The following is a 23575-nucleotide window of genomic DNA, read 5'->3' on the forward strand; positions in this document are numbered from 1 at the left end:
TTTCGTTCTAGTATAGGACTCCTTAGCCCGCGAAACCAGTAGGTACTGGGGTTCGAATCCCGCGGGGTGCGAGATCGTGGATGCGCACTGCTGAGGATTCCCATACTAGGATGAAACAGCCGTCGAATGCTTCCAGGTTTTCCATGGTAGTCTAGCTCCATTTGATGCATAATTTCAACCTGTGAAATTTCTATAAAAAAATCTCCACAAAACCCATTCTGATTATTTATATGTTAAAATAGATAATCAATAATTACTACTGAAAAATATACAAGTAGTTTAGCAACAATAATGATATGAATAATAAGTGATTTGTACGATTTGTTAGTTATTGTATGTTGTTTTACATCAACAATTAATAGCAGATGAAGAAATGTTTGGAAATTTGAAGTCAGCGTAGAACTACTTCATAATGATTTGATATTCTCAACGGTTTCCGTGTAGGGATTGAAACCATAATCTATGTATAGATAATAATAATAATAATAATAATAAAATCAACTAATGTTTCATTTCGTTTTTGGGATTGTTGAACAATACCTGTTCGTGGTTAAAACTTTAATGATTTGTTTTCAGATCGATAATCTGAAAATAAACACTCTCTTTGTTCAGTCTGAATATTATGGATTTGAGAAAGAGAACAAAATTTTGTCAACATGAAAAAAGAAATCTACATTGGATTCAACAATGAAGAACATTTGTAAAGTGAAATAACGTGTTGAATACAAAGTCCTAGAGTAAATATCAACTCTGCAATGCAGGTACATTCAGCTGACAAGTCCCAAGTAGGAAGAAACGCTAGTCCTGAATTCCACTTCTAGCTACCATCTATCTCTATATATGATTCAAGGCAATATTGAACAAATCCACACAGGATGTATAAATGGTTGCAGTCCTAAACATCAGTGGGAAGATTCAAACAAACAATATAAAAAACAAAGCAGCAGGTTAACTTTTATCGAAATTTATCATTATGAATGGAGAAGACTACTTACTGCTTAGTATGGATTTAAAGTTTATTTTATATTGTCACATGCTCACTAGTGGATAGCTTCGGGTTGCGATTCCTGGAGTTCTAATGTGCAGCTGTGAACAATAGAGTTCAGCCACGTTCGGTTTAAGATGGTTATCTACGGAAAACAATAAAAGAATAGTATGTAGTATCATAAAATTGATTAAACTTAGACGCATAGACCTTCGGATGCCGGCTCGGCGGTCTAGAGATTAAATATTCGTACACAAGATCGACATTTCTGTGTTCCATCTTATGTGGAATACTTTTGAGTCTCCAATTGTAGTCTAGCTAAGAACAGTTTGTATATTCCTTCAAAAAAATAAAATTTCTAAAGCAGTCACTTGGTACAAAACATTGAAACACGTAGATTTAGAATAAAATAGTTTACTGCCAACTTCACCTATCTGAAATATGGAAAATTATATCCACTTTAAATATCTGTAACTGTAACCTAAAACGAATACAAATAGTTGTTAATTAAGTTAAAATTGAGAAATTTAAAGTTTTATGAAAAAGCCTTTCCAAATGAGTGATATGAATATGGTTTGTAATACTTGTGAATAGTTTTTATACAGTAATTATCTTTTAAGTTGAATGATTCATTGAAATTCTGAAAAATTTCATCAGTACATATGATTAATGCTGAATTGAACTTTGTCCAGTAAGACAATTATAGATTCATCGTTGAGCAATGTAGTGTGAAGGACGTGACATTATGAAATAATTGGTAATGTTTAATAATAGTAATAATAATAATAATAATAATAAGGTTGAAGAAGCTACTGAAATCAGCAGAGGTATGAACCATTAGAGGAAGAGAACATAATGTTTTATACACACATCAACAAACAAATCAACACAAATAGTCACTCATATATCTCAAGGTTAAATTCTAGAAAATACAAAAATGGAATTACAGTGAAAAATTCACTATTCAATTATTTCTCCCTATTATTGTTATTATTATTATTATTATTATTATTAAAAGTATTAGTAGCTTGAAACACAGACATTTCACTGAAACGAATAACATTAAACTAGGATACATCATGATGGTCATGAGAAAATTGAACATATTTTTTTAAGAGCAAAAAGGAAAACAAAGTAAGAGTCATGACATACCCTTTAATAAACATATAGAACAAAGCACATCTCATTGAAGCTATGTTGACATATATTCACTATATATATATATATATATATATATATATATATATATATATATATATATATATGTCCGTTTGATGTCATTGTTGAATTGTGGCTTTTCGACATCATATCAGACCTGTGATGTTCTTGCTTGTTTGTTATTCTTGTTTCTTTTTTCTCCAATTTGATCTGTGATGTATGTATGTATGCCTGTTTGTTTGTCTATGAATATTACTTAAAAGAGTATATAAATACTCCCTTTGTTCTTCATCTTTTATCGTTATCATTTTTATTGTTGTTGTGTGTATTTTCTCTCATTTTTTTTTGGGTGAAATTCAATATAAGTGAGTTAGTTGTGTTTTTCAACTTGTGCTCCTGTCTTTCCACTATTGAGTACTTTGTTATATTTCATCATACTCATCTTTTCTTGTTCAACTTATCTCTCAAAATAAACAAGAAACAGATATATATATCTATACAGAAACACACAAGTACCAAATACATTCTGGGAAATGAACCGTGATATAGATGAACAGACAGATAGACAGACAGACAGATATATGCATTATCATACATAGGACAAATATGATTTACAGACATACTTTTATTAGACATATAGATTTACTTATTCAATTTCCTAAAAATAAATGTCAGAATTAAAAATGAAATGGTTTTTATATGTATTGAAATTTATTTATCATTTACATTATTATAAAAAAGATAAATAATCATAACAATATGGAATACCATTTCTTTCATATGAATAATTGGTATTATGATAGAATTTTTATTTAACCAGGTGGAAACTATTATCATTATCCATTGCCTATCTCATTCATAATAAACAGAATCCTTGTTATATTCATTGATCATCTATGAAATTGGATTATTAAAAGAGAAGAAAAGACTGGAATAGTTCAGTACAAAAAAATTTGATCAGTCAACTCTAATTCTTTCAATATTAGTGAATGAAATAAGAGAAAGAAAGAAAGAAAAAAAAAAAGATAATTCCATTTGACTATTTTCTTATTATCATAGAAACTGTCCATTTTATTATCCTTTTTTTAAGTGATAAAGAAATTGTAACAGATATAACTATTACCACAAGAAAAGAATTGGGTTTAGACAATACTGGAACGTTTACTATTACTATTATTATTATTACTATTTTATCGAATCATTTTATGTACTGTGATCTCCTATTTATAAATATCTATTATCATATCCTATGTATCCAATGGTTATTAATCTAGTTTATTCAAATTTATTGATTTCATTGATTGATTGGAATTATAAACGACAAATCAATTTAAATGAATGCAATATTACATAATCATCATCATTACTTTGATATTATACATAACAACATAATCTATTATCATTAACATTAATTTCTATATTTTTAATAGTATTATATGAATAGGCGAATTCTTGTTGTTGTTGTTGTTGACAATTATGATCTCTTAATTGATTTTAATGGATAATTATTGTTTATAAGTAGTATATGATGCATTTATTCATTTCCGATCCATACAAATTCAATTTTTCAAATGTGTATTCATAAGAAATTTCCATATATATAGTTCCTTTTCTCACAAATCAAAGAACATTCATTTGTATGAAAAAAGGTTTTCATGTTAAATAGATCAATGTTATCTTGGTATAAACCGTTTAATCATCAAGTATTACTTATATTTCAAAAGATTACATAGAAGAAACAAGCAAACAACCAACAAACAAACAAAACATTATTACATAATAAATAATAGCAGAAATCCGGCTTCCTCTAATACAAATAATAATAATAATAATAATAAAGTGATTTTACATCATAATATTTGTATTAAATTAAATGATCATCTTATTCAAACGGACAATATTTGTGGTATTATCATTATCCATTGTTAATATCTATGCAGATTGTTACAATTAGATCAATATAGGTTTACTGAATTGATCGGATTTCCTACTACATTCTAAATAATAATCATAAGAAGAAGAAGAAGAAGGAGAATAACAAAAAAGAAAACAGATAATCAAAAAAGGGACCCAACACTTTACTAAACAAACGGATTCTTTATCCTAAGTGTTTACTGACTTATTATATTATATGATTTATACAGTTAGTTTTCTTTGGATTATATCATATTAAAGAGAATAATACAATAGAAATATAATATTAATATATAAAAATTATATACATAATAATTATCAATGGCACGTGGAGCTGGTGGTTTATTAGATGGTGGATTTGTATTTAAATTAGGCAGATTATTTAAAACTCCATATGGTGGAGAAGGTGTTGATTTTATTGATCAATTAAATTATCAATTTACTGGTGGACTAATGGTTATATTTATAGCAATTATCAGTTTTCGACAATATGTTGGTAAGTGATTTTATTCCCCCTTATTTTTTGTATTTCTTTGATAAATATATTACAATTATGATGATATTGATGGATACATGTTTTCTTTTTTATATTCATTCCAAAACTCAATTTCTTTTTCGGTAATATGAATGTTTCTTTTTTTCAGCGGGGGTGGAGGAATGAAACAGTCTATAGTTTTTAAATACAAATATAATATGATATGAAAATAGAATACAAAATTTTTTTGTAAATTTAATTACTCGTTTAAAGATCCCCATCATATTAAAAGACTAATATTTGAACGAAGAATATTCTTTTCGATAAATTCTTCAGTTTCTTCATTTGGATGACTACTGACAAGGTTTGACCTTATAAATAATTGAAAAAAGATTGGTTTATACTGACACTATGATCAGTTTGTATCAAATGGGTCAATATTGAGCTGTTCACTTTCTTCATCAAACCTTTGTTTAACCACGTTGGGAGGTGTTCACGAACACGAAAATGTAAATTCCTAGATCTTCAACCAATATAACTCGCTCCACAGGAGCAGGCAAACTGATAAATACATTTGACTGAATTGTAATTGCAGTATTACTTCTCTCACCCTATTTGACTCATATTTATTCTGATCATGGATCTTGAACTTCACTTAACATATATCCAGATTCAAGTTAACATTCTATCTGAGTCATATTAACATTAACAATTTTATTGTAGTTTGTTTATCACAATCCTAAATTCATATACTTTAAACGATGTATTTGGCCTAAACCTGGGCATTCTTCGGATTATTAATTTGGATACAGAATTGTAGAACCTGAAGAGAATTTATCGAAAAGAATATTCTTCGTTCAAATTTAGGTACTACTGACATATGCTAATTCATTCACTTTCCTATTTTCTTTTTATTCTTGATAACGTTTAAAGAAACTTGTTTCCTTTTTTTACACTTTTAATGAAACTTACATTCAGTAAAATATTGAGATAATTTTATTTGGTATTTATTTTTTATCTCAAACAAACATCCAGCTTCAATTTTCATAAAATGATCACTATTTGCTAACAGTTAATCCCTATTTAAACATTAAAAACACGATGTTCAGCAAAGGGATCTCTTTTCAACGAATTTATTATCAAGCTGTACACAATCGTACATATACGAATACGAGAACATGTCCTAGTTTGATTCTACATGAGTGAAAGGAAAACAGTTAGGAGTTCTATACTTGAACACTGTAATCATTTTACGGATTCGCATTTTGATTTTACGGTTGTTTATATGACTCGTTTAAATCTACCTAGATTTCTTCGAATCCAACTCTTAAAAGTAGCCGATCATGAGCTCAAACCAAAATTATGCGTACAAAAAAAGTACGTCTTATCGTTATCGTTACTTTAGCCTTAATTAATATTACTATTATTACTGCATTCCCCTTGTATTCTCATTATTTTATCCATAAATACTCATCATATCTCCTTGTTTATTTCTACACCCTTATGACCTTTAATTATTGTAACAAAAACATCTTAATCATCTTATTATATCCACTAAATCGAATGTTATTTTTCGTATTACGTACTCTAGTATAATAATCATTCTATTACATTATCTTGGTTATTCGTGTTCACATTTCCTCATGGAATTAGTACTTTAACAAATAAAAATATTGTCATATATATACAATTGTACAGCTTGATAATAAATTCGTTGAAAAGAGATCCCTTCGCTGAACTTCGTGTTTTTAAACTTACTATTTATGATTTTAACTGAAAGTACTGTCTTAATGATTAATAAATAGTAACAATAATACTGATAATAATAATAGTAATAATAATAATAATTATTATTATTCTATATGACTTTGGTCAGTAATAAAAGAAAGTTGGTTAGGTATACTTTAATTCACTTTAAATGTTTTTTTCTTTTCTTTTTACAAAAGAATAAACATATTTTATACATTTAATTGACATTTACTTACAATAAACCTATATAATTCATAATAAATAACTCTAATCGATCACTATCAATCACTTGGAAACAGGATGTAATCTTCCTTTTAAGTAAAAAATAAACAGGGACTAAGTGAACGAGTAAATGAATGAATAAGTGAATGAATGAATGAATGAATAAACGAATGAATAAACTGAATAAATTAGTATACACGCAAAACACTGGGGAAAAAATGATTGGGAATATAGATGAGTTTTATCAGTATTATTATTATATTCTTTTTTTCTATCTAAAAATAAACAAATTTTCTTTTCTTCATGAAGGATATTTCTGGAACAAGAAAAACTAAAAAAATGTTTCTAAAATACTTTAAATTAAATGGATTGAAAAAAAAGAATCAGTATTCGTTTTTTGTGTGGGGGGGGAGGAGGGAAATAAATTAAAACCCTAAGGAATGAACATCATCCATTCATTGGTATATAAATATATGATACGATTAATACCTTGGTTTATGTATTTATTCAACATTTTACAATACATGACATATAGATATATATCATATATTATATTAGTGATTATAATAATAAAATTCTAATATAAAGTATCAAATAAATTAATGGACATATACCGACAAAAGAATTGAACATATATCTTGAATTATTATTATTACTGATACTAATACTATCTATTTTGTTAAGAGATTTTCATGGATGGTTACAAAATTGATCTAAATTTTGGATTTATTATGGAAAGATAATATTTTGTCCTCCCCCTCTCTCTCTCTCTCTATATATATATATATATATATATATATATTGATTTTTGTTTACCGAATCAAAGATAGTGTGATAATTTAAAGTGAGTTGTTATGTAGATAACTGAACAAGTGTTTATTTATTTATTTGTTTGTTTATTGTTTCAATTACATTCGAGCTGTCCATTTACCATTTTTACTTAAAATAGTAACAAGGACAATAAAAATTATTGACTGAAGTTGTATTTTTTTTGGGGGGGGGAGTTCAAACAGTTTACTTAACTTTTTAAAAAAATCATAGTTTCATTGGTATGATTAGATGAGTTGTTGAGTTCAATAACTTTTGATAACAAAAATTAATTCTAAAATTGATTAGTTGTGGCTTAAATACTTCAATGGTAACATTTAAGTTATGAAGCTGAATGACATTGATTGATATCTTACACAAGCATCAGTTCAATTAAAATTATGCGGTTGCATTGATGTAATTAGTTTAAATGAGCATGGAACCTAGTCTTAGGGACTGATATTAGTCATTTTCAATCATCTGATGTATATAATATAAATTTACAAATATTTTATCACACATTTATCTATCTAGTAAAAGTTACATAATTACTATGAATATGAGTTAATAAATGTGGTGAGTATAGAGGCACAAGACAGTCACTGAGATTGTGGATTGTTTGATCAGTTTCATCTCCCAATAAACTGATAGTTAAAACAATCCGAAATTCATCATCTCTTATAGAAATTAACTGTTTTGAATAGTTTAAATGACATATTTAAACAACTTTTTACACGTGAAACTTCTGGTATAGCATTCTATACATAGATTTACATACAGTTGTTGTCATAGTGACCAATATATATATACGTTTATATAACTTGAAGGAGAGACAAAATGTTTAATAAAGTTTTACTTTCATTGTACCAATAAGTTGGTTAACCAAAAAGAATCATGTTCAACTTATGGTTGACTTGTTTAAATGTAAAGGATGAATGATTAACCTACTACAATAAAACTTATTACCTTTTCAATATATATGTATATATATCCCTACTTAAACTGATCAATCAGATATTTTAAAATGAAGCACTGAAATTGATGAAATGTTTCCATGTCATCTAAATAGATATTTTATTGAACTAAAATTTGGACGAAAACAAACTGTATTGTTTTATAGATTAGAAAATCAGTAATAAAAATTCCCACTCTGACTAGGTATATTGTAATCCTTCAACTTTATGTTTATTTGTTTGCCAATTACTCGTTATATAGTAAAACAAATAAGTGACTGATTGGTTTATACGTTGAAGAATTTTATTCATTGGTGAAATCGATCAATTTCCAACTAGTGGATAACGGTTTCGAGTTCTGTTCTTCTTGTTTTTGGTTTCCACTAGCGTAAAGTTATGTATTAGCACCAGCTGTAGCATAAAAAACATTAAGGTATAAAACTGGGTGCATCATTATGTACTTTATGAATTAGTTACGATGAGCTACATTATTCCCTATTTTATATAGGAATAAATATTTTCAATTTGTTATTTGATAATCTAATAAGTTAGTGATTTTTCTTTTCAGTACTTAACACAATCAGTTAAACAAATGGATAAATTACCAAGAAACTTCAATTTATACATAGAAAACTATAGTGTGGCTATATATTATACTGTAGTGAACGAGGTCTTAGTGGGGATAGCCAACTGAATGCTTAATGAAAAATTACACTATGAGTTTGTAAAATATGAAAATTCTACATTAAATACATATCTTCCTTCAGTTGTCCTTTACCTACTCCACTATTTTTCTAATTCTGTTGTTATTTGATTGCTCCCCAAGTTCCTTTCTGTTCTTTCCAATTCAATCTTCAGTTGACAGGCATTCCATTACCGATTGCTGCTAAATACTATTTATATCTGTCAGCGTAAGCAGCACACACTACAATACCACTGAATCCATCCAACTCCGAATAGTACCTTTTAGTGTTCTGCACCAATATCCGATAAGTACTGCCAGCTGATATTGATTCTATCACGAACTTTATAGTAGGAACTTTCATTTAGAGTTTAAATCATCAAAGATCATACCATTTTATAGTGTTAATGGTACTGTAAGGAAGCTAAATCGCGTGAAACATTTGTTTCTTTTAATATAAATCATGTCATTATTTTTATATTGAATAATAAGCACGGTTATGTTAAACGAATTATTTATCAATTACATGTATTATAAATCACTGCCTTACAATGTTATTCCACTAACATTTAAAGGAGTCTATATTTATCAAATATATGAAGTTTGTTTATGAATACCCATAGGATTTTTAATTTTTACTAATAATTATGTCGAATGAATAAGTATTTTCAAAAAGCGGTTTTGAGGAGATTGTAATAATTTAATGGTTGAATTCATGAGTTAATTAAAGTTAGACCAACATTGGAAACCTGAAAGTATTGGATGGCCGTTTCGTTCTAGTATGGAACTCTTCAGCAATGTGTATCCACGATCCAGCACGCTGGACTTAAACCTAGGACCTTCACTCTTGCAAGCGAAGACCACGGTATTAATGTCTAACATTAACCAATCCATGAAATTACGCCATCGTATTCGTTCCGGAAAAAAATTCATGGCTTAATAAAAAGAAAAATCGAACAACTTTTCAGCTAAGTATAATAATCATGTATACTTAATTTGCATCAATAATATTTATTGATTTATTCAGTAACTTAACCTTCTATGTACTCACTCATTAGTTAATGAAAAGCACTAAAAGCTCAAGATTATTCTCCAGCTTCATTTAAACAGCTTTATTGTAGCAATTAGTTATACCGAAATTATTTTTAATCATTATAAAAAGCAATCGATAATAAAAGTGGCTGATAGAGGATATCGTATAATGTGATCGAGTTTGTTTTTAAGCGAAGAAAAATTGTATACTTCTTGACTAATATTAAAACTTAATAATGATCTTATGCAAAACTTAGTTTGCCCTGTACTGATCATGACAATATTCTTCTTTGGTAGGATACTATATAATAATGTATTCAATTTGATTCGAGGAAGATTACAAATGTGGTCAGATGATGACTTGTTCAATATCAGAACTGGATTCTTGCATCAACCTAATATGTTTACTTTTATCTTGATTCAATTCATATTAATCAATAGTGTTAATGAGAGTAGATGACAAGTTAGTCGGATCATACGAGTGAAATCAACAGTTTATTACTAAACATCGGTCATTCAAATGATACCATATTAAAGATCAAAGTGTCTCTCATCTCCATTTTTAACAAAATTATGAATTATATTTAACCATCTCTGAATCGTTAACACAGTTGTTTTGTACTATTAGTGCATCTGACCTGAATCCAAAGGAGTCAGTCGTAAATTAAAACAAGCTGACTATCTAGTACTTTATTGTTTTTGGTTTGTAAGATTAGAATCTCTGAGCTGAGTAATTGCTCAGTTTAATCAGAGAAATTAATTTGATTAAAATTGTCTTCTTGAATGAAAAGTATGTTTTTCCATCCCAGTTATCTCTTATTTTCAGTGAATCAGCCCAACTGACTTAGGTGTAGTGTAAGAATTATTTTTTTTAAAAAGGAATTCATAATGGTATAGTAAGCTCAACCTTTCTTATCATCTGACAAGTCACTTATATATATATATACTTTGCTTCTATATGCATACTAACATACAAACACACACGTACAGACGTACGTTAGTCATTTCGTTAAGAGGATTTTTCCTTTCAACAACTTAAAAGTGTTTTAACATACCGTTTCTTTTTCACTTAAGTAATTTACTAGTTAACCGGCTGATCAGAGTGTAGATAATATTTATAATAAAAGCAATAATAACTGATGTATCCCTAATACTTTTAATACTGATCGTTATTAGACTGTGAGTTTAGTATTGTTATGAGTTAGTTATCAAAGAAGAATAAAGTTACTTTGACTAAACATTAGCACCTCTGGACGCTGAATCAGCAGTTTAGAGGTTAAAGGTTTACTCGTAAGATCCAAGGTTCTAGGTTCATAACTCGTTGTCGGGGTTGTAGATTCTGGCTGACGTGGTGTCTCACAATAGAACGAAATGGTCATTCAGTGCTTCCTGGTACTCAATGGTGGTTTAATTAAAATCGATTCGTGGTTTAGATCAAAGGAAATTCTACAATATCCACAATCTCTTTACACTGAGAATAAATTCACGAAAGACCAATAGATTATATTTATACTGATAATTGGTTTATGAAATTACTCATGGAATTCAGGAATTAGGACGAAACTGTCGTCCAGTGCTTCCAGGTTTTGAATGGTGGTCTAACATTGATCGATACACGGTCTCAATCAATAAGAACTTATCGTTCAAAAAAAGTGCAAATATTATTTAAAAATGGACTAAATTAGATTTTAAATGGTTGATGAACCTTACAAGATCTATAATCAACTCATTTATTCTTTATAATAAAATATGGTCAATGGATGTGAATATGTCGCTCAATTTCATGGATTAGTTGAAGTTAGACATTAATACCGTTGGATGCCAGCTCAGTAGTCTAGTGGTCAAGCGTTCGCGCGCGAATTTGATAAGTCCTAGGTTCGAATCTCGAGAGGTGGGGTGGTGGATGCGCACTGATGAGGAGTCCCATACTAGGATGAAACGGCCGTTCAGTGCTTTTAGGTTTTCCATGGTGGTCTAGCTTCAATTGACTCATGATATCAACTATTCAAATTACTGCGATCTCCACAAAATCATATTTTAGGCTATTTATACAATGGAATTTGTACGATCTATCACCTTTTAAAAAGATTAGAGGTCACTAATATATAATTATGAATATCGATCATATATCATAGAACAACTGACTGAACAATATTGTGGTTATACGTAGGATAGTTGATAAGTAATTTAAGAACCGATTAATAAAATAAATAAATCTTCATTGACTGAATTGATTATTAACTGTCTACCTAAACATGCATTGTTGACTAGTGTAGAAGTGAGTTGAAAGAAAACTTATGATGGTCAATCTAATATATGACAATGGTTTAGAGTGTCCTTCCTGTATTTATTCTTTACAATATATATATATTGCTTATTGTGTACATTGTTTCTTATATTTCATGCCATTCATTTGACTGACAAATAATCAAAACCTAAAAGTTATTTACTTCATCATGATAGTTTTCTTTGTCTATGAATATGTCTATGGCTTATTGTATGTTTATATGAACCATGTGAAGTGATTACTTAAATTTTATATGTCTGTTATTATTTTTCTTTTTTAGTTGATTGAAATTTTGTTGATTTTACTTGATAGAAGTTTGTTTAACAACTAAAACTCCAACCAACTTAGGGTATGCGTATGCACATATGGGCACATAAATTATCCATTTAAACAATTGACAAGTAAAAAGAAAAACCTTCACAAAATAAAGAGCCATTTGAATGTCAACTTTAACAATGATTTTCATTTGGGATCGCTTTTTTCTTTTTTAGTTTAAAAAAGGGTGGTATATTAATGACAATCAGATTTAGTTAATTAATGGATGAAAACATAGATTGGTGAGACTATAATTTTTGGAAGACCTTGGAGAGACGCTAAAGTGACCTTCAGAATGTCCACCTAATAACTAGGATCAAATGAGAGTTATAAACCTGTGTGAGGAATTAGAATTATGATTTACAGTTGATGGTTAGTTTTAAGAATTAGATTTGTGTTTTCATCACGAACTAACATCAGCTATAATGCCAAAACTCTATTTAGTCAAATAGGTGAATGAAGTTCTCGCCAAAATCTGAGACCTGTTATCTTATACCTGATTGGTTCGTCCATAAATTATAGTCTCGTATATAAATTACTTCAGAATGTTTTTCCTCGTAGTTTTATTGACTGATAGCAATATTATCATTGATAATAATATTACCAGTAATGTTTTCTAACTTTATTGTAACATGAATATAATTACAGTTAAAGATGTAATACTCAGTGAGTCAACATTTTGTTACATAGTGTCTTCGTAAAATACAAAAATCATACATGAAATACATTATTTGCACATCTTCTTTCAGTTGTCCATTACCTACTTTATGATTCTTCCAATTCTGTTGTTATTACAATTATTCTTCAATTTCTTTCCTGATCTCTTCAATTCAATCTTCAACTGATTGGCATTCCACTATCGATTGCGGTCAAATACTACTTAAATCTGTCATCATAAGTAGCATACACTACAATAGTATTATACTTAGAATTATCACGATTTAATCAGATTATTTTCATCACGAAATAATAACAATTAAAGTGTTGTACTCATAATTATGAAAAATTGACTAGGTGTCCTGTTATAAGAAATTCTAGATTTCTTATTAATGCCTTAAAATAAACCATTCTAGAGCGTCTAAAATTGAGTCAAGTTGAAAATGTATATTCAATCCATCAGATTTCAACCAACCAACTCAGTAGTGATATGTTTGTGGTTATATGTTGAGATAGTCAATTATTATCTTTAGTGTTGATCATGAATAGTAATAAGCCAAGTTGAAATAGTAATAAGTTTGAGTTTATAATTTACTATTGTTGATATCTAAGACCTCTGTCATAAAACGGAAACCGTAAACACACATTAATATCTACATACTTGTTGAACAAATTAGTAGCTATCTAAACTCATATAGTTCAGTGAATAACGCGTTAGACATTTAAAGTGAAAGATAGTGAGTTCAAGCTTCAGTGTGAACATAAACAACATAGATATAATTGCACCCAGTTGACGAGTTCCAAACAAGGAGATATGCATGTACTGGATTTTGGTGGAGTTTTGTTCTCTGAGCTGGATGGTTTGGTCGTAGAGCTTTCATCGTTCTTCTGAACGACATCATCAGCACAAACTTGAGATAGATTGGATTTTACCACTAGCTCCTTATCAATATACTAAGATGAAACCGTTGTTTACTATTCTCTGGACTTTTTTTATTATGTTTAATAATGCACTAGTTAATGGTTAGTTTATTGCTAGTTAATTTTAGATATGTTTTTTTAATTTCTCAATGTGTCAAATTGGAAATCCAGAAATGATAGATTAGTATATCATCGAATTAACAATACAGCAATCTAACAAGTTAAAAGTAGGAAAATCGATGTACAACACCAATACAGACAACTGTAGTCACGTACAAACATCGCCAACACACACCCACACATACACAATTACTTAAACTATACACTTTTACGGATATAAAAGTCGATTTTTTAAAATATTTTTGTCAAAACAGCTATGTTTTTTTATTCATTATCACCTAGACAGAATTGATAACAACTTAATAACAAATGTTTCCGGGTTTTATGCGTTAATAATAAAATACCTTTTATTTAACAATTTTATAGTACATAACCCCCTATTAGTATTGGTAATAGTTAAAGAATGAATGACAAAAAATGATCTAACAAGTGACTTATTTTGTATGTATATATAAGTCATAAATGCTTACAAGTATAAGTCATCATACGTACAGATGCATAATCAGAAGTTCCTTATAATAGTTCATTACCAAAGATATTTACATTTTTGTATAATATTGTCATGATGGATCAGCGTAAATGCAAAAAAAAACAACTTGTAATATGTCGGAAATAGGCTATGGCTATTTAGTTTAAGAGTTATCTATTTTATTTACTCTGAAAAACTTTTGAGAAGCTAAAATATATTCCAATTTATTTGTAACCAATCAACGTTCCTAGAAGGTTCTCTAATTTGATTGGTCAATTTTTGCCATCTTTTCTAAAGGTTTTTAAAATATCAAGGTCATCGGTAACCTTATAAGTACCTTTTGTTTTCTACTGCTAAATATATCCTGAAAGTAAAACTCTTTTTGTATTTCCACCTTTTTCTCTCACTTTTCATCGACTGTTAAAATCTGGAAATGTTTTAAATGAGAATCGAAATAAAGGTTTTCAGTGCAATATAATGTGAAGTCATGATTGCATGCATTACTGAGGAAGCACGAGTTAAAACTAGATAATAATCTAGTGGTCCCTAGTCTTTTTGTACTTCACCAAATCACGTTAATGTATTATGGAAATCAACTACAAAATAGTACAGAAATATACTGATCTACAAATGCTTATTAAATTGTTTACGATTAAGTGGTTTTATGAACTGTAAGAAAGGTGTGCTAATTGAGGTGAACAATACAACTGTGAGTGTTACGTATAATTACAATGAAGATGGCATTTAAAAAATTATAAACACTAATTCTGCTATCTAAACGATCTCTTAATAAATAGGAATCAAATAGAAAATGTAAATATTTTTCTTAATGTAACAGAAAAGGGAAACAGTAAACAAACAAAATCCAATTATGACTGTAATAAAAAGCAAGAGTGAGAAAGATCTATTAAAATGTTTTTGCGTATATAAATTGTGGATAACTGATGGTTCTATAGTGTCAAATAGGTTTCAGTGTTTACTATCTAAAATCTTTAATTGAATTTTGTGATTAATATCAAAGAATAATTGTGAAACTTTATGTCCTAGATTCATTGGATGCTGAAGAATTAAAGAAGTGATTGATTTGTATTGTCAAATCATACTAGTGGATACTATCGAAATACGACAAAATATTAGTTTAAACGAATGACCTATATAGCTCCAGAGAAGTTGGTAAACTTGTAAATAAACAGCAAACTGATTGGTTATTGTAATTAGTCTTTTACAATGAAGGCTTATAAGAGGCCGGCGGTAGTAAATTATATGAAAATCTTACTGACAATATCTTCCTTGAACCTAATATTCACAAACAGTGTACTTGCTAAATGAAAGATGCCTTAATGATGGATATTTCGATTCTGTGTTAGTAGATCAGAGTCATTTTAATGTAACACGTACATAAATAAACAGTCTAATGGATAAACAGTCCTAAATCATTATGATCCTTCAGTCTCCAAAACACTATAAAAGAAGTAATTTTAACTTAAGCATAGCTTATTTGAAAATCATGAATTTCATAATAGTTGCGTAAGATATAATTTAAGCTAAAAAAGCAAAGCGATACTTTTCCTCAATTGATGAATGTCTTTTAACTCTAAACATACATTGTGACTATTTAAAAAGAAACTTATTTCAGGTCAACATTGTTGATGTAGGCTTATAAGTAATGACAATTGGAGGAAAATAATAAAAAAATAAATTGATCAACATACATAATTATAAATACGTAATTAAAACAATAAGAGATCAAAATTGACTAAAGTTGAGAATGTCAACTATTTTACTCCGACTCGGTTGATTTAAAGTGAATATGTTCATTACAACATCTGAAATTACAAGTCATTGATTCTATCTTGATTTGGAGTAATGAGTGTTTAATGTTGGGAAATAATTAAATTAGAATATAACGGTTGTTCAAACATCTTTTCTTTAAATGAATGTTAGCTTATGGGAAAAACTATCGTCAACTCAATTGCATACCTATGAAATATAACATTTACTTACTTACGTACGACTGTTACCCCTCCTCGAGGAGCACAGACTGCCCACCAGTATTCTTCAACCAACTCTGTCCTCGACAATCCTCCCCAGTTGTTTCCAGTTGCTATTCATACTTTTGATGTCTGCTTCCAATTTCCGATGCAGTATGTCCTTTGGCCTTCCTGTTTTCTCTTTCCATTCACGATTCCAAGTTAGCACTTGCTTCGTGATGCAGTTTGGTGATTTCCGTAATGTATGTCTTGTCCATTTCCAACGTCTCCTAATTTCTTATTCAGGTGGAAGCTAATGTGTTCTCTGCCACAGTAAATTGACACTGATGATATCTGATCAACGGACATTGAGTATTTTGTGCGGACAATGTTAAATAGTAATAATCTTCAGTTAAAAAATAACTGACATTAAGAAAAACAAATATTTATTGAATAGTTGAATTCATGAGTCGATTGAAGCTAGACCACCATGGAAAACCTGGAGGCACTAGACAACCATTTCGTCCGATTGTGAGACACCTCAACAGTGCCCATCTACGATCCCGCCCCACGAGATTCAAACCCAGGACCTACCGGTCTCACGCGCGAACGCTTAACATGTAGACTACTGGGCCCGCATCCAACGATATTAATGTCTAACTTCAACCAGTCCACGAAATTGAGCCACCATCCACCATTGTCTTCTGTAAGTTACTATCTCACAACAGACCTGGTTTCTTGTTGGTTATCAAATGATATAGATTTAACTTACTTTATTGATTTTTAACGAATTTATGTAACAAAAGACTTTTACTCACTAAGGAAATTTTTAAAAAATCCAGTAAGAAAGAAATTTCAGTTTGATACATTGAAACTTTAAGATAATATTATAATTGATGCTTGATTAGTTTCAAAAAAAACTATTTAGGGTTATACAGAATACATAACATTTACTTAACTGAGAAGTAATATATGAATATAACTATTATATCCCGACGAGAATAATGAAAGGTAACTGTTGGGATCTGTCCATAGACTGATATTATATGTATATTTCTATTGTATGGCTATATTATGTGTGTATTTATGTTCCTTTGGTTGTAAGCTTTTATTTGACTTATTAACTAGTATCATACGATTTACTATTCTTGAGATACTTCCAATTTATTAGTAACAGCTTCTCACAATCACAGCCACTTTTGGCTTGTTATTTTCTATTTTATAGTATGATGTGATCTGATTGATTTTTATATAAGCCCAATACGTTTGAAATAGATGATTCGTATCTCGGAAGCTGAGATTAGTTTTCTGGACTTAACAGGTAGGGCTAGGCGGATAAAGGATAAATCGGGATTCTAGGCTATTTATGCGTCATTTGTTGGTCATATAAGTCAGTGTATCTAAATTTAGTAATCGTATTTTTCCAATAATCATATAGCTAAGGAAATAACAATGACGCCAGTATAAATCCTTATTACATTTATTCTGTTTTCAAATGTAACCAGCCTTTAAATCAAACAGATTTAGTTTTAAATACACTATCTTCTTTGGAACAAGGTAAAAGGAATTAAAGGACTACATAATTTAAAATTGGATTATTTTTCTATTTAGCCAAATCATAATCACTTATAAACTAATTATGTTAAACTTATAAATGGATTGTTGTTTATTGACTCTATATTTGACTCCAGTTTGATCGTGTAATTATTGCATGAATGAAGGTTATTGAAATACACATATTGTTAACCCTCATATATAGTTATCAGCTTAACTTGCTTTCGTAAATAACAGAATTAAAATAAGTCAAATACGAAAATGTACAATCCGTTGATCAGAACAGACAATCAGAGAGACGGAGCGAAGGAAGTGAGGAGAAGAGAGCGAAGCGAAATGATGCGCAGTGGAGGAGGCATATAAGCCAACTTGATTTAATCAAGAATGAATCGATATTCATAGTCAGACAAAAATAAGCTGCAGTCATGTGATGAGTAAGATAAGACATACATACACATACGCTTGCAGAACAACAGTCAAGGTTGATAAGCGAATGGTTAACAAGATCAAAATGTCACTTAAGAAGAATGAATAAGTTGACTTTTCCAGAAGCTGGAATAAGCCATGTGGGCTTGATGTAGTACCAGTTCCTACAGTACTGAGATTTTTGTAAATGAGAAAAGTACCTCACTTTTTTATGTCATTTTGATTTTTAAGAGAAATGTCTACTTGAGTATCGAGTTATTACTATAATCTATCGTATTTCTCGCATTTATTTGTTTTTTCTCTTGTTGTGTTCCCTAGGTGAAAAAAACAGTTTAATTATGAAACTTTTCATTATTATTCTGAGCTAGCCTTCTCAAAACCACTTCAAATAAACTACAACAGTCAGCTAACTTGTCACATAATTTAAAATCTTCTTGAATTTCTAATGCGAATTCAAGACTAGTAGAGTTCAAAGATGCTGAGATTGAAATAATCGTCATCAATGGAATTGAATGATTATACTGTAAAATAACTGAACTTGAAATTACACTAATAAACTACGACCTTCTGATTTTAATGGTTAAGCGTTCACAAAAAGAAATTAAGGTTTTCAATTCATGAATGTATACTACTTAAAAGTATCATATTAGAATGAAACATCCATTCAGTACTCTCTATTGACTAACCCAAGAAAAACGTATTAAGCTGATATTAATTAGAATATACTTACTTACTTACTTACTTACGCCTGCTACTCCCAATGGAGCATAGGCCGCTGACCAGCATTCTCCAACCCACTCTATCCTAGGCCTTCTTTTCTAGTTCCATCCAATTCTTGTTCATTTTTCTCATGTCCATCTCCATTTCTCGGCGTAATGTGTTCTTTGGTCTTCCTCTTTTCCTTTAACCTTCAGGATTCCATGTGAGGGCTTGTCTTGTGACGTAGTTGGGTGCTTTCCTCAATGTGTGTCCTATCCACTTCCAGCGCTTCTTCCTGATTTCTTCCTCCACTGGGATCTGGTTTGTTCTCTCCCACAGTACGTTGTTGCTAATAGTGTCCGGCCAATGGATCTGAAGTATTTTGCGTAGACAATTGTTAATAAATACCTGTATTTTCTGGATGATGGCTTTTGTAGTTCTCCAGGTTTCTGCCCCATACAGTAGAACTGTCTTGACATTTGTATTGAAAATCCTGACCTTGGTGTTGGTTGACAGTTGCTTTGAGTTCCAGATGTTCCTCAGTTGTAAATATGCTGCTCTTGCTTTGCCGATCCGCGCCTTCACATCTGCATCAGATCCACCGTGTTCATCAATGATGCTGCCCAAATACGTAAAGGTTTTTACATCTTTCAAATCTTCTCCGTCAATTGTGATTGGATTGGTGCATTCCGTGTTGTATCGGAGAATCCTGCTTTTCCCTTTGTGTATATTGAGACCTATTGCTGCTGAGGCTGCTGCCACACTGTTTGTCTTCTCCTGCATCTGTTGTTGCGTTTGGGATAGAAGGGCCAGATCGTCTGCGAAGTCTAGATCATCCAACTGCATCTTAGATGTCCATTGTATCCCGCGCTTTCCTTCAGACGTTGACGTCTTCATGATCCAGTCGATCACCAGGAGAAAGAGAAAGAGTGAGAGTAAGCAACCTTGCCTAACACCGGTCTTCACTTTGAACGACTTTGTCAACTGTCCTCCATGCACGATTTTGCAGTGTAATCCATCATATGAGTTCTGTATGATATTGACTATCTTCTGAGGCACGCCGTAGTGTCGAAGAAGTTTCCATAGTGTTGTTCTGTCCACGCTATCAAATGCCTTTTCGTAGTCAATGAAGTTGATGTAGAGTGATGAATTCCATTCAATTGATTGTTCCACAATTATCCGTAGAGTTGTGATTTGGTCTGTACACGATCTATCCTTACGGAATCCTGCCTGTTGGTCACGAAGTTGGGCGTCTACGCAGTCCTTCATTCTGTTTAACAATACCCTTTTGAAGACTTTTCCCGGTATTGAGAGAAGAGTGATGCCCCTGTAGTTATCACACTTGCTGAGATCGCCTTTCTTCGGTATTTTGATCAGAAGTCCTTCTTTCCAGTCTGTTGGTACTTGTTCCTCATCCCAAATCTTATTGAAGAGAATGTGGAGTATCCTTGCAGTTGCCGCTACGTCTGCTTTTAGTGCCTCTGTTGGGATGTTGTCCGGTCCTGCTGCTTTGCCACTCTTGATTTGTCTGATGGTCATGTTGATTTCTTCAATTGTTGGGGGCCAACACTGATTGGGAGGTCCGTGGGTGCTGCTTCGATGTTGGGTGGGTTCAGTGGAGCTGGTCGATTCAAGAGTTCCTTGAAGTGTTCTACCCACCTGTTTTGTTGCTCTTCAATGTTGATGATTACCTCGCCTTCCTTGCTTTTCACTGGTCGTTCTGGTTTGCGGCGATTTCCAGAGAGTTTCTTTGTCGTGTCATACAATTGTCTCATGTTTCCTTCTCTTGCAGCCTTTTTCGCCGTCGTTGCTAAATCTACATATTTACGTTTGTCATTTCTGATGCTCCTCTTCACTTGTTTGTTTACTTCTGTGTATTCAGCTTGTGCCTTGACTTTTTCTGCTCTTGTTCGGCTGGTATTGATCGCTGCCTTCTTGTTCCTCCTTTCTAGAATCTTATCCAGTGTATCAACAGTGATCCATTCCTTGAGATGGTGCTTCTTGTGACCCAGGACCTCATGACATGTTGAAGTGATTGCCTCTTTGACCCCCTTCCAGTTGCTCTCCACAGTAGTTCCTTCTCCATTGAGTAGATCATGAAAGGCCTGGAACTTGTCGCTGAGGACTATCTTGAATTCGTTGAGTTTGTTAGTATCCTGAAGAAAGGCCGTATTGAACTTTTGTGATACTGTCTGCCCCGTTGTCCAGTGCTTCTTGAGTTCCGATTTCATCTTGGCGACCAGTAAGTGATGATCTGATGCTATATCAGCTCCTCTCTTGGTTCTCCCGTCCTCTATAGTCCTCCTGAACGTTTTGTTGATGCAAATATGGTCGATTTGGTTTTGTGTAGAGTGATCCGGTGAAGTTCATGTGGTTTTGTGTATGCGTTTATGTGGGAATATGGTGCCGCCTATGACCAGCTTATTGAAGGCACATAGATTTGCAAATCTCTCACCATTTTCGTTCCTTTCTCCCAGTCCGTGTCGTCCCATGATGTCTTCATATCCAGTGTTGTCCGTTCCAACCTTGGCGTTGAAATCTCCCATCAGAATGGTCAGGTCCTTTGTTGGGCACTTCTCGACTATTGACTGCAGCCTATTGTAGAATTGATCTTTAGCGTCTTCATTGTAGTCGTTGGTAGGCGCATAGCATTGGATGATGTTCATTGAAATGCCCTCTTTCTTTGTTTTAAACGAGGCTTTGATGATCCTTGGTCCATGAGATTCCCATCCTATAAGTGCATTTTGCGCTTGTTTGGACAGCATCAATGCAACTCCTTGTGTATGTGGTGCATTTTCTTCTTCATGGCCGGAGTATAACAGGAACTCTCCTGTAGTTAGTCGCTGTTGTCCAACTTGTGTCCAATGTGTTTCACTGATCCCAAGTACCTCTAAGTTGTATCTTCTCATTTCTGCAGCAATCTGGAAGGCTCTTCCGGTGTCCCACATTGTACGAACATTCCATGTACCTAAATAAATGGTCTCTCTGGTTGTCAGAAGGGGCATCGGCCTCGTAACTTCCGAAGGGATTCGGCTTTCATCATGAGGCGTCATAATTCTTCTAAATGAAGATCTTCTGACTCCCAGGGCGGAGTTTAAAAGGTTTGAATAATTTTTTCTGGTTAGCGTTTTTTTAGCGAGTTAGTTTTCTACGGGATGGGGACGCTAACCCCATGCCCAACCCTCCTCCTTTATCCGGGCTTGGGACCGGCAGTAGCCCCCGGAAGGACTCCAGGCGGAGTTATATATAAGTTAGTGTTAATTTTATTATTAAAAAGACATAACCATAATTTACATGATCCACTAAACCTTAAACTAATGTTAATATTGTCCATGGAGTTACACTGTGAAGTGTTTGTATAGAATTTACAATGAATTTCACTATCTTGTTATTCAGTTTAAGAAAATTTTGTTCACTTTAATTAATAGGTGAATTCTTATTATGAACTGACATAAGTTTGAATAAAGGATACACATTAAATGAGTAGAAATCTGTTTCGTCTTAATTCGGAACACTCATCAATGTAATAGGTGATTGTTACAAATAAATTATTATAATATGTAATTATTGTATAACAAATAAAAATGAGTAATGTAACTATAAACTATTGGATAAACTTAATTAATAATATTCACTTGATGTTGTTTACTTGTATCTGTCTATTGTTATTTAGGATTGTAACTGATCAGTCTCTTATTGGCATATGTGCACCCTATGAGGACTGCCTCGATATTACCTTCAGCCATGAGCATTATAAGCATAGATGGATGGTGGCTAACAGTGGAATACAAAACGCGCATTTCTTTCTATTTGGGAATCGTCATCTGTATGTATTTGCAACCCACAGTTGATTTTCACTCAGATACTGGAATCTAGTACCGTTCACTTCAAATGTCATCACGTTATCCACTTGGCACTGAGTCCTGGGATGCAGGTACATACAGCTGACGAATTCCAATTGGGGAGAAACATCTGTCCTAAACTTCACTACTAGTCACCATCCATCTTTGCTTTCCGTTTCTGATTAAATTATTCTATTATTTATTTTTTACATCCTATTTATTGATAAATTATTACCATACAGTATTAGAGAACATCACAAATGTATAGTTACATCCTATTACTATTTATAGTAGTAGTAGTTGTTGTTGTAATGGTGTTTTCCTGATGTAAATCAACT

At 31.4% G+C, this 23575-nt stretch overlaps 2 protein-coding genes across 2 annotated transcripts in view; both read left to right on the top strand.

Moving 5' to 3' along the window:
* Window positions 1-23575, top strand: part of MS3_00004531 (uncharacterized protein) — a 358189-nt gene that overhangs the window by 104737 nt on the left and 229877 nt on the right. The window lies entirely within an intron of this gene.
* UNC7_1 (Innexin unc-7) overlaps window positions 4379-23575 on the top strand; it is a gene marked incomplete at both ends in the record, with an annotated part of 106852 nt that continues 87655 nt past the window's right edge. Inside the window, one exon of the mRNA XM_012937784.3 lies at window positions 4379-4553. Coding sequence (XP_012793238.2) covers window positions 4379-4553 — 175 coding nt within the window. The remainder of the gene's footprint in view (window positions 4554-23575) is intronic.

The sequence above is a fragment of the Schistosoma haematobium genome, chromosome ZW, assembly GCF_000699445.3.
Source record: "Schistosoma haematobium chromosome ZW, whole genome shotgun sequence".
Classification (NCBI taxonomy): domain Eukaryota; kingdom Metazoa; phylum Platyhelminthes; class Trematoda; order Strigeidida; family Schistosomatidae; genus Schistosoma; species Schistosoma haematobium.